Consider the following 13383-nt stretch of genomic DNA (forward strand, 5'->3'; position numbering starts at 1 on the left):
TAGCTTGGCCTGTGGAATTATAAGGGATCCCGTGTTTGAGACGGACGTCCCATTGGGCACAAAAGGTGGAGAGGGCTGTGGAGCAATAGGCTGGGGCATTATCCGTTTTTATCTGGCTCGGGTGACCCATAACAGCAAAACAGGCTAGCAAATGGTGAATAACTTTGGGAGTGGCTTCCCCACACTGTGGGGTTGCCCAGAGGAATCCCAAATAGGTATCAATAAAAACATGTAAAAACGAATAGGGGTGGAATTGTGGCACGTGAGTGACATCCATTTGCCACAGCTGATTCGCTGCGGTACCTCTAGGGTTAACGGCATAAAAAAAGGTAGGGGCAGCAGCGGCACAGTGGGGGCAGGAATGAACAATAGAACGTGCATGATCAGCAGGAATATGAAACTGTCGGGCCAAAACAGAGGCAGACTGATGAAAAAAGGAATGGCTTTCAATGGGGTCAGAAAAAAGGGAATTTACCTGACCACGTAACGCGCGATCGGGGCGCGCATTGCCTTCAGTGAGTAGCCCAAGCAGAGGGGTATGACTGCAAATATGAGCAACAAAATAAGGGAAATTACAAGTGGTGATGAAATACTGTAAGGACAAAAACAGGCGAAGGAGGTCCGCATTGACCTGAGGGGTAATGAGGGCAAGGGGTAAATAATCAATTACCTGATAAACATAATGCGTGTCCACAATCAAATTAAAGGGACAATCAGCAAAAAATTGAAAGGCCAAAATAACAGCAGCTAGTTCCAAGGACTAGTGAAGCTCTCCAAGCGCTGTGCATGCAAATATTGCTGCACAAGCAAATGAAGCGCTTTCAGCTTTTCTAGAGGGAGGGGCCACTGGTCAATCCATATGGGCTCTAAGGATTGCCATACCAATGGTAATGCGGATGGCAAGGTGGGTGAGGGAGGATTTTGGGCCATTATATATTAATATCGAGGGTGGCGTCCAGCTTTCTAAGTAAATCATGGCCCCAAATATTGAGGTGGTCAGGGAGTACAAAAGGGCGGATTGTAGCAAGGGCACAGCCTCCTGGTTTAGAGACCGTGACCCAAGACAAACTTTGGCGCCCGGGTTTGCTACCCCCGATCCCCCACAACTCTTTAGAAGGAACTGTTGGCCAACCGACTGGCCACTCCGGATCACGAATCACCGTAACGTCAGCTCCAGTGTCCACCAACCCTGTAAAAGGAACGTTATTTAAGAGAAGTGTTAACTGAGGTTTCGAGGGGCGGACCGACATTGTTAGAGCAACAAGTGGAGAGGACGTATTGTGAGACGGCGACTGAGACAGCGTCGATCCAAAGCCGCCTCCGCCCTGGGCTCGATCCTCTGCGGCTGGCACCTGATAGGGGACTAAAATCAATTGTGCAATTGACCGTCCACGCGGGAGCGACTGCGGAAGATGGGTCCACACCTGAACCTTAATAACGCCGGTGTAATCGGCATCGATGACTCCTGGGATGACAAAAAAACCCTGTTTCCCAGCGTGTGAGCAAGGGAGAACCAGACCCACAAATCCGGCAGGGAGAGGTCCCGTCACCTGTGTAGGTATGGTGCAAACCTCCCCTGGCAACTGAAAATCAGCGTCCTCCTGCATAATCAAATCAAGCCCTGCACTTCCGGCAGTCGCCGCCCTCATGGAGTCTATGGATTGTAAGGCAGAGGAACAGTTGTCTGAGTGGGAAACACCCCCGTTTGGCCCTCGGTTCGGGGGGGACCCGTCGTGCGGTTTCCCAACCCGCTACGACACTGATTAGCCCAGTGATAGCCCTTCCGACACTTGGGGCACTTCTTTGAGGGGCGGACGGGCACCGTCGATGAGCGGCACTCCCACTGAAAGTGACCCTCCTTACCACAGCGGTAACAACGCTTCCCCTCCTTCCCGCTTTTCCGCAGGGCGGCGGCCAGAACTCCAGCTTTATGTGCTTGGGTTCCGATCTTTTGGCATGCCCGCAGCATGTCCGACAGCTCTAGAATTCCAGAGGCTTGTGCAGCCTGGAGAGCACGGCGGCAATCCTCGTTCTCATTTTCAACTGCCATTTTTAACAGGATCTCCTGAGCTGCCGCAGGGTTATCCACCTGTCGGAGGATAGCCTCCTGCAATCTGTTGGTAAAATCCATAAAGGACTCTGATGCACCCTGACGGATACTGGCAAAGCTTTTGGTAGGCTTGCCTGAATCCAGGACCTTCCGGAAAGCATGCTGAGCGCAGGTGGAAATAATGGGGAAGACGGCCTGAGGGAGTTGAGACTGCAGCTGAACGGTAGCAAACTGGCCCTCCCCTGCCAAGTGCTCATAAATGATACCTTGCTCTCTATATACCTGGGCTTGGCGTTCCGCCATCTGCCGATACTCACTAAGCCAAATAACATACTGACTAGGTGTCAGCATCATGCGCAACAGCGCCTTCCAATCTTCAGGGATCAGGGAGTACCCACTACCTAGCCCTTCAATGAGACCACGCACATACGTGCTAGTCAGGCCGAACTCGCGAATTGCTTTCTTTACCTCTCTGATCACCGAGTAAGGCAAACTGACCCAGTTTGCAACCTGGTTGCCCTGGCCATCATCCTGCCAGGTCACAGGACAAACTGAGACCAGATCAGCCAGCTCCTCTGCTGTAATATCTGAGCGAGTCTTCGCTGCGTGAACCATTTGTTGCACCAGCGAAAGCCCCTGAGCAGATGCAGACGACCCCCCGGGGGGCCCTGGAGCATGGGGCCCCGCGGGCGGAGGGTGATCACACACCAGCTCCGGTGGGGAAGGCCAGGGAGGCGGTGGTAATAGAGGCACTGGGGGCGAAGCAGGGGGAGGGATGGTTGCAGGAGCGGACGGGGGTGGCGGGATCGGCAGCCCCTCTGTTGGCGCGGGAGAGGGTCTTTCTGAGGCGACACACTGTGTCGCATTGTCAGGAGGGGGGATGGCTGCAGGAGCGGATGGGCGTGGCGATATCACCAGCCTCGCGAGGGAGGGCCTGTCCAAGGCGACACGCTGTATCGCGTCGCGGCAGAGGTGCCAGGCATGTAAAGCCTGCACGGACGCCCGAGGCTCTTTGTGCAATGTCTGGCCCAACCGCTCCCAGTCCACTAGCTTAAGGGTTCCAGCTTCAGGGTACCACGGGCACTGGGCACTCACCTCCAGTAGCAGGAGAGTGAGTTCTCGAGTGGGACAATCATGCTGAGCCTTACGCAGCAAATACTGTAGCTCATTGCGGTGTTGCACTTGCAAAGCAGAGAGGGAACTTCCCATACTTACCACGACGAAAAATACTCACCGGGATCCGCGTGGCGGATGAGTGACGCGTCTGAAACCCTTGCCGGGCGAGGTGAGTGCTGAGGGCCCCACGTTTGGGCGCCAGTTGTGGCGGTTCAATGACAAGACAGAACACAGCTTTTAGCAAGCAAGCAGGCTGGTCTCTGCTAACGGGCTTCTGCCTGTCAGCTTTCCACCTTCCCCTTTATTCTCTCTCTCTCCCCCACGCATTACATTCTCCAACAGATAAAAGGAATACACTGGCTTTGTTTAACATTCTTATTTACCAATTTCTATCTACCGCATTCCTTGCTCTCGGGCCTTGAGCCCAGTCCTGAGAGGCTTCCCACGGTTCATATCATCTTGGCGAGATTCCAAGGTTGATGCCCTTGGATGGAGCAGTGTGTGCACTACTCCTACACAACACTCCGGGTGTGCCCTGAATGTTGCCAAGCACATAAACCTTTATGAATCCTACATAGAGCCTAGACTTTTTGTTAACAGGATACTTTCATGTCTAATAAAATATTGCTCACCAGTGCTTTACAATCAGGCTGGCTGTGACCCCCCAACAAACATGCTGTTAGCTTGCCTCCTTAGTGAAGGATCCTGTGTGTTTCTTTGCATTCCCTGGTACACCAGACTAATCTTAATCATAAACAGGTTTTCTCTTGTAGATTTCCCAGTTTTTTGACTGGTATTGGCTTAGTAGGCAAATGGGCATCCATTGTAAGGCCTACAGTACAGAATACACACATAGTCGGACAAAGAGATAAGTGTCTGTTACCATCTGCCTGAAAGGAACTTGGACGAGGTCTGTGTCCTCTTGGTGATCTGTCTTACCTCCCATACTTTAAGAACATACTTTTTCACATAGATACACAATTCCTTAAATATTGTCCATACATACATTTCACAGGCATTATGATGATCATTGGCTTGTTGGCTCTCATTAGAGACCTCACAAGCTACCTACTGATGGACAGTTATTACTCCCTGGGGGAACTTTGTGCCACTGCACAAGTGCAGAATTAATGTCCCCCACAGATTTTACTCTTTCTCAGCAGAATAATTGATTTACATGCCCCTTCTGGGCAGCGGTCCCAACCAGGCGCATCTGGTTCAAGTGTCGGGAGCTGCCGGAGGAGATGTAAATCACTGACTCGGGGCAGGGTGGGGCTGGGCATGAATGTAAGACTCTGTCCCTCTCGCTCACTATTGCAGTGAGCCAGGAGTCTGTGTGGGGTCAGGGCTAAGGATGACCCAGCCAGTGGCTGCTACTGTGTGCCATGCTCCAGCTTCTAGTCCTGGCTGGGCTGGGGAGGACGGGCTTCCTCTTCCTTTGCATGGGCCCTCCTGGGGCTGGGTCAGACCCACCCCCAAGAACCTCCCCCCGGCTGCAGGAAGCTCCGCACCTGCACCCTCCTCTTTCTGTCCCCATCACTCCCCAGCCACAGGGGGAAGGGGTCACTGTACAGGGAGCTGTGCCACTGTCCACCCAAACTCCCCATGCATCCAACCCCCCCACAAACATCTAGATCCCTGCCGAGCCCCACCCCCTGCATCCAGACTTCCCCACCAAACCCCACCCTTTCCACTCCTGTTGTCCTTCTAATCTATTGTCTGCAACAATTTCAGTTCTAGTCCAGTGACTGTATAGTGACATGCTGAGTATTACTTAGCTATGCCAGTGTCAAAGTCAGATTCAGGACTCTCATAATTTGTCAGACCACTCTGTTTATTAGCAAAGCGCTTTGCCAATGCACCCAGATATGTGAGCCCCTCTCTGAGGCTCAAGCTAACTTATTTATACAAATAAGCCAAAGCCAATTTAACATAAGAGACAAAAGGAAGCAGAAACTGACAAATATACATACATATCTTATTTGCATACTAATGTTTACCAATCTCCTAGCTCAGTAGGAGCTCTAAGTTAATTAGTTTGAGGACCCATTGCCTCACACTCCTTAATGTTTCTCTTCCTGACAACTATATTTCAACAAACCCTTCAAGTAGCATTTCTTTAATGAATTATAATTTCAATATAATTCATTCTACTTTCACACCAGTCACTGAGATCCCAATCTGGTAAAGTGTTAGTTTCAGTGGGGACACTCAGGTGCTGAATTTTATGCATATATATAAGTGCTGTGACAGATCATGGGCTAACTTCACTCCTAAGGATGTGCCGCTCATTAGGGTATGTCTACACAGCAAAGAAAAACACATAGCTGGCCTGTTCCAGCCAACTCAGTCTCACAGGGTTTGGGCTGCAGGGCTGATTCATTGCTGTGTAGACTTCTGGACTGGGACTGGAACCCAGGCTCTAAGACCATGCAGAGTGGGAGGGTCCCAGAGCTACAGCTCTAGTCTGAGCCCGGAAGTCTGCACTGCAGTGAAACAACCCCAGCAGGCTGAGCTGTCAGCTTGCATGGGCCCACCATGTTTTTTCTTTGCAGTGTAGACATACCCTTAAAGTCTTCTTTGCTTGACATACATGGAAACATTAGTATTGTCATCTGCTCTGTGGAGACATACAGATGTGCTAATATGCCTAGTAAGGAATCTGTTTGTCAAAAAACATTTCCTGAACGTTTTTTGTTGTTGTCTGTATTGTATTGACATAAACTACCAAAATAATTGAAAATGGCACAATTATATTGTGTTATTTTGACAAATAAAATATGCAGAATTTTGCAGAATTTTTAATTTTTTGGTGCAGAATTCCCTCAAGAGTATATTATGCATATGTCTGATGCAGAGGATCCCTGAAAGATTCCTGTACACCTCCTGTGCCCTCTGCCAGTTGGCACCAAGAAGTCCCAGGGTCATGGACCCCTTCCACAGAGGGTCCATCAGGTAACAAAGGTAAAGCATGCTCTTTGGGCTCATTCAGAGAGACCTTAATCATTAACTCTGGTGCCCTCTCAGGGACTGTCGAGTCTGGCTACTTCTTTGATGGCAACAGAGCAGTCTTTCCTGATCACTGCAAGTCAGCAGCCCATGTTGGTACTGACTACACCAGAGGTTTACACTGTGGGTAGAGACTTAATATACCTGTTTGTACTGCTATCGTCTTTGCCTCAGGGTGAGGAATCTCATCCGGCACTAAAGCAGCCTTCTAGATGGTCTGCACTGGGTTGCTTGACCATAGCATCAAATTCCTCTGAGTTGGTGCTACCACTTTCCACAGGACCAGCTCCAGATCCCCCACACCACATGTTACTGATAGCCAGGAAAATGTCCATGCTGTCCCTGATACCATGCTCACAGCATAGCTCCTGTTCAAGGTCTCCAAGGACCCCTCTCAGCACTGTATCACCCTGGTTCTCTGTGTACTCTGAGTTGTGATCAGATTCTTAAGATGACTCTCCTATTCCCTGGTAGCCTTGGGCTCACTCATGTCATTGCTCTTATTGCGTGTATTTGAGAAGAGTTTGTCTAGGAATTGGAACTCATGGGCCACACAAGCCAGGAGGCTGGTACTCTATCAGTCCCCAGTGGCCCTATCAGTCCCCTGGTTCCCTTGTGGGATGCCTCCAGCACCCACCTGTACACTGCCTTATATGACTAGATCTTTTCCTCCCAGCTCACAGAGGCTGGTAACAGTTCATACCAATCAGACTTCTGACTCCCGTGCATTCAGCTTACCGCTGCTGGCTCTGGAATATCTGCCAGTTCAGCTGGTACCAGTACCAGAAGAACAACCCAGAGAGTCATTTCCCTTGCCTCCATTGCACACCTCTTCTTCATCACCTGATGAGGCCCTGATACCAGAGACATCATCCTGGGGCCCAGTACCAGATGATTTTGAAGGATATCAGGAGTTACTCAGGAGAATGGCAACATCTCTGGACAGCCAAATGGAGTTTGTAGAGGTTAATATACACAAGATCTCCATCTCACTGCAGCAGGGAAGGTAGCCCTGCCTATAAAAGATGCTATCATTCAGACAGCCAAAATGATCTGGCGGACCCCTTCCTCCATTTCTTTGGTGGCCAAATGAATGGAATGGAAATACCAGGTTCCATCCCAGGGTTCTGAGCAATTCTGTCTACATGCCACCCCTGCTCATTGGACGTGGCTGCAGTGAATGAGAGATGTCATCAGGGCAGGAATAAGGCTACCCCAAGGACAAAGATGCTAAAAAGCCTGGTCATTTTGGCAGAAAAGAAAATTATTCCACAGCAAGTCTACGACTCTGGATTGCCAAACATCACACCCTGTTGTCACAGTATGACTTCTCCAGTTGGGAAGCCATATCCCACTTTGTCATCAAGTTGTCTGTTGCTCATGGCTGAGGGATGCCTTGGCTCTTGTTCAGCACTGCAAGCTTCCCTGGACGTGGTGGACTCTGCAGCTAGGGCCATGGTGACAGTTGTAATGATGCACTGAGCTTCCTGGTTGCGTTCCTGGTTGCATACTGTTCAAAACAAAGAAAAATCCTTTCTCATGCTCCATCTTGTTTTGAATCAATAAGTCAATGATATTTGTAACTAATTTATCGCTACTATCACATCTGTGACCACAATTAGGTCTTAATGCTTAAACATCAATCCATACCTAATTGTTTTGCTGACACATTGATTATAGAACACACCTGCTATACCACATGTGCCTTGTCTATTTTGTCATTTATTAAGTTAATCAATTACAGAAAATTTATGGGCATTCCTTATCAGTTACACATTTGGTTCCCTAATACATACACCTATAGTAGTGTAACCGTTCTGTCAGGTGGAGTTGGCAGCAACAAGGGGCAGGTTCAATATCTAGGGCAGGGATCGGCAACGTTTGGCCTGCGGCCCTCTAGGGTAAGGTCCCGGTGGGCCGGTTTGTTTACCTGCTGCATCCACAGGTTCGTCTGATTGCAGCTCCCACTGGCCGCAGTTCACTGCTCCAGGCCAATGGGGGCTGCGGGAAGTGGCATGAGCCGAGGGATGTGCTGGCCGCCGCTTCCTGCAGCCCCCATTGGCCTGGAGCGGCGAACCGCGGCCAGTGGGAACTGTGATCGGCTGAACCTGCAGACGTGCCAGGTAGACAAACTGGCCCAGCCCACCAGGGAGCTTACCCTGGTGGGTGATGTGCCAAAGGTTGCCGATCCCTGATCTAGGGTTTCCTCTTAACAATATAAAACAGAACTGGCTTGAGCCCCTACCCAGTAATTTGGGAAAACTTACCACCACCCCTGGGTTCCTCTGATAAGCAATACTTCCCCACTCACAAACACTGAGTCTGTGTATAACAAAAGAGAAGTTTTATTAAAAGGGAAAGGGAACCCAGCATTAATTTAGGGGAAAAATGGTTACTAACCTTTCCATAGCTCTTGTTCTTTGAGATGTATTGCACATGTGCATTCCAATGTAGATGTGTGTGCGCTCCAAGCACAGTTGCCAGGTATCCATTGTGTCTGCTCAAGGGCCCTCTGGTGCCATGTGTTCATAGTGCCAGCATAAAGGGCTCTGCCAACCCCACTTCCCTTCAGTTTCTTCTTACTGACTGCCTTTGATAAAAGGGGACGGAGGCTGGGTTTTGGAATGGATATGTGCAACACATCTTGAAGAACAACAGTTACGGAAAGGTTAGTATCTGTTTTTCTTCTTCGAGTGATTGCACATGTCCATTCCAAGGTAGGTGTATAGGAGATGGGTTTGGTGTTCAAGGACAGGCCGACTGCAAGACTGCATGTGTACCGACAACAAGGTTGCTGCTCTGAAGATGTCTAAAAAGGGACTTGCACTAGGAAGGCGGCAGAGGAGGCCTGAGATCTTGTGGAATGACCTGTCAGATTAGCTGTGGGCAAGATGTTTGTGAGTTCATAATGTGCTCAGGTGCATGAAGTAATCCAAGATGAAATTCTCTGTGTGAAGATGGGGAGACGCTTTATTCTCTCTGCTATCGCTATGAACAGCTGACTAGATCTGCGGAATGGTTTGGTCCTTTGTATATAGAAAGGTAGGGCCCGTCTAACATCCAAAGAGTGAAAGGGCTGTTCCTCTCTGTTCGCATGTGGTTTAGGGTAGAATACCATCAGGAAGATTGCTTGACTACAGTGGAATTGTGAGGCCATAGTATCTACATGGTGAACAAATTTAATAATGGGCTCTTCAGTCTAGTAGAGAAAGGTATAACATGATTAAATGGATGGAAGTTGAAGCTAGACAAATTCAGACTCAAAATTAGGCATATTTTTTGACAGTATGTGTAATTAATCATTGCAACAATTTATCAGTGGTTGTGGTGGATTCTCCATCACTGACAACATGTAGATCAAGATTGGATATTTTTCTAAAAGATATGCCCTCGGAATTATTTAGGGAAGTTCTGTGGCCTGTGTTATACATCAAGTTAGACAAGATGATCACAATGGTCCCTTCAGATCTTGGAATCTATGACTCTATGAAAGATCTGGTCCATGATTCTTGACCTGATCATCAAACTAGCTGCTTCCTTCCTGATGCAGCAGATGCTGATTCAGATGATAAAGAAAGCCTCTTCCTGGAGTATTGCAGCTTCTTAGGTGGTTTATTAGATCTTTGGTATAGCTTCTGGACCTGAAGGAAGACTTCCTCTTTCTGGCAGATGTGCAAAGTGCAAGGAACTGCAATCTTGTCCTGGAGTCATCTACAGTATTCATAGTTTCATAGAGTTTAAGGCCAGAGGGGACTGTGGTCCCCAAATCTTTTTCAGAGTCACTGCCTCTGAGGATAGAATCCCCAGTCCTGTAAGTATGGCCCAAATGCTTTGTTCCTAGATGTATACATTTACATTTAACCATATTAAAATACATATTGTTTGCTTGTGCTCAGTTTACTAAGCAGTCTGTATCACACTGAATCAGTGTCCTGTTCTCTTCATTATTTACCATTCCTTCAGTTTTTGTGTCATTTTCAAACTTTATCATTGATGATATGTTTTCTTCCAGGTCATTGATAAAAATGTTAAATAGCGTAAGGCCAATCCCTTTGGGACCCCATGAGAAACAGTCGTGCTCGATGATGATTCCCCATTTACAGTTATATTTTGAGACCTATCAGCTAGTCAATTTTTAGTCAATTTAATGTGTGCCAGGTTAATTTTATATCATTCTAGTTTTTTAATCAAAATGTTGTGCATCACCAAGTCAGATGCCTTGCAGAAGTCTATTATGTCAACACTTTTATCTTTATCAATCAAACTTGTAATCTCATCAAGATATTCAAGTTAGTTTGGTGACATCTATTTTCCACAAATGCATGTTGACTTGAATTAATTACATTAGCCTTGTTTAATTCTTTATTAATGAAGTCCCATATCAGCAGCTCCATTATCTTGCCTAGGATCCGCATCTGGCTAAGATGGCATATAATTACCTAGGTCATCTCATTTACCCTTTTTAAGAATTGACACAACAGTAGCTTTCTTTCAGTCTTCTGGAACTTCCCCAATGCTCCAAGACTTATTGAAAATCAACATTAACAATCCAGCATGCACCTTGGCCAGCTCTTTAAAAACTCTTGCAAGTTGTCTGACCCTGCTGATTTAAAAATGTCTAAGTTAAGTAGTTTCTGCTCAACATTCTCCAGAGATACTATTGAAATGAACAGAGTGTTAGTATAATCATTTGATGAGATTATATCATCTGTTTACTCAAATAGAGAACAGAAATATTTAATGAACACTTCTGCCTTTTCTGCATTGTTAGTGATACTGCTACCATTTCCATCCAGAAATGGACCAATACTATTGTCAGGAACTTTTAATTTGTTATAACTCTATAGTCTATTCCTTTAAAAACTCCTTGTCCTTAACTCTGTTGGCCACAGAGTTCTCCTTGTGTCCCTCTTCTTCCCTTATGAATTGTCTATAATTCCTGACCTATGATTTATATTAATTACTATCAACTTCCCGTTTCTTCCAAATATATCTATCTCTGTATATGGCTGCCTTCACTTCCCTTCTAAACCAGGTTGATTTTTTAATGAGCGTAGCCTTCTTCCTCAGTTGTAGGACTGTGGCTTTTTGGGCATCTAGTAAAGTGTTCTTAATTGATGCCCAATTATCATTCCTATTCTTCTGATTAAATTCTTTCTCCCAAGTGATTTGGTTTATAATTGTTTTCAGCTTTATAAAATTAGCCTTATTATAATACCAAGTATATGTATTATTGTTCTGGACTTTATTCTGCTTGCACATGTGATCAAGTAATGATCACTTGTACCTAAGCTACCATTAACTTTTAGTTCTGTGGTCACTTCTTCTGTTTCTGTTAAGACAAGGGCTAATAAGGAATCTCCTGTGGACTGCCTTACTTTTTTGACAAGTACCTTTCTTTATTTCCTTGCTGCATTGAGAGGGATTACCACAACCAGATTCTCAATAAGCAAACAAGATTACACCATCCAATTCCACTCCATGATGTCTTCCATCCCCCTTCATGGTCCCCGTCAGCTGTACTGTGGGTAATGTGGGATGCTCATCTGGGACTCTTAAAGACATAGAGCTGCAGAAAACCTCTACTCCCAAGAATCCCTCTGTAAAAATATCCTGGAGCTCAATGAAATCTGTCTAATTTAGAAGGTATTTTTAAATCAAATGTTGGGCCTCTCTCTTCACAAATCTTGAGAGACAACACCACTATCATATATCATGTCACATAGCAAAGGAGGGCATAGTCAGCTCCTCTCTGCCTTGAAGCCTCAAGATTTTAGAAACAGTAGGTGACAGCTATAGCTCTTATCTACCAAACCTGGACAATGACCTGGCCAGCAACCTCAGCAGACAATCAGCCCACTATGTGTGGACCTCAAAGCATTTCTCAGGAGCACCAGGGGCACTTTTCCCTCAGCCCCCTAGAGAATTAGGCATGTCAGCACCCCACCCACAAATACACCCCAGCTGTTGGAGTAAGTATCTGTTTGGGTCTGTGGTCTGTGCCCATTGTATTCTTCTCTTGCTACACATCAATCTTTGGTGTGGTTTTGCCAGGCCTCCCAGAATAGTGGGTCTCAGAGTAAAACCTCCTTGAGATCTGTGGGAGAGTTCATATGTTTCAGAACTATTATTTCAGGTTATCTGCAGACTCAGGTAGATGTTGCTGTTTTGGTTACTGTGATAGGGAGCACAAACCTCACACTGGCCAGGATAGGTTTATCTTTCAGGGTTGTAGCTGTCTATACTTCTCTTATCCTTAGTTTATTATTATCCCTTGCTGTATTGTCTTATTCAATGCCTGATCCTGCAAGATGCTGAGTATCTCCTGAGAGAAGCTGTGTATTAATTTGGCTCTTATTAAAGTCAATGGGAGTAGAGGGAGTTCAGCATTTCTGAGCACTCAGCCCCTTGTAGGCTCAGCCCTTACATTGTAGATTCGTGGGGGCAAGGAACTGACAGTATTTGTCTGTAAAACCCAGGGTATACTGATGGCATGATATAAATAATAATGGTGCATAAACACTTTAGAGGTATAAATGTAGTGTTAATTACATTTTGCTTTTCTTTAGGTTAATGACTTATGTGAAATGCAGATTGATTTAATAATGAAAGACATATCAAATACTGTTTTAATTGTCCTGCCAGAGGATGGTCCTATCAAAATGGAGGATATGCTGGCACGCAATGAGGTATACATCATTTTACATTCTAAGATTGTGAATCCTTGTGTTTTGTGTACATTCGAAAATAATGATTAAATAATACTTTTTTTTTATCTAGAAGAGGGATTTTCCCTCTCTGGAGCAACACAAAATAATGAATATTGTTATTTTTAATAAGTGTTAACCATACTTGTATTTTCTTTCTGATTAAAATATTTCATTTTGAATAACTTTACCCGTTTTGCAAAGGTAAATATATTCTTTTATAGTTATAGTCCTTGGTCTATGTCTTTGATCTACTGGGATTACAATATTGCATAGAATTTGAATTTATGTAACTATCACTAGTATATGGCATGCATACGCCTATTTTTTATTGAGGTCTACAGCTACTAGCTTTGTCAACTTAATTATTTTTGTCATATGTCTGGTCTTCTCCACCTTACAGTAGAATCCTTACATTAAATATTATTATTTCAGTTATTGAGACACAAAGAGGGGCAAAGTCTTTCAATCAAGTTTTAAAAAACCAGACTTATCACTTTC

At 45.8% G+C, this 13383-nt stretch overlaps 1 protein-coding gene across 1 annotated transcript in view; it reads left to right on the forward strand.

Moving 5' to 3' along the window:
• The window catches only part of DNAH8 (dynein axonemal heavy chain 8), a 577557-nt gene that overhangs the window by 144465 nt on the left and 419709 nt on the right, over positions 1-13383 (forward strand). The window contains exon 20 of the mRNA XM_074949111.1: positions 12745-12864. Within this exon, the coding sequence (XP_074805212.1) occupies positions 12745-12864 (120 nt within the window). The remainder of the gene's footprint in view (positions 1-12744; positions 12865-13383) is intronic.

Source organism: Natator depressus, chromosome 3 (genome assembly GCF_965152275.1).
Source record: "Natator depressus isolate rNatDep1 chromosome 3, rNatDep2.hap1, whole genome shotgun sequence".
Lineage (NCBI taxonomy): Eukaryota > Metazoa > Chordata > Testudines > Cheloniidae > Natator > Natator depressus.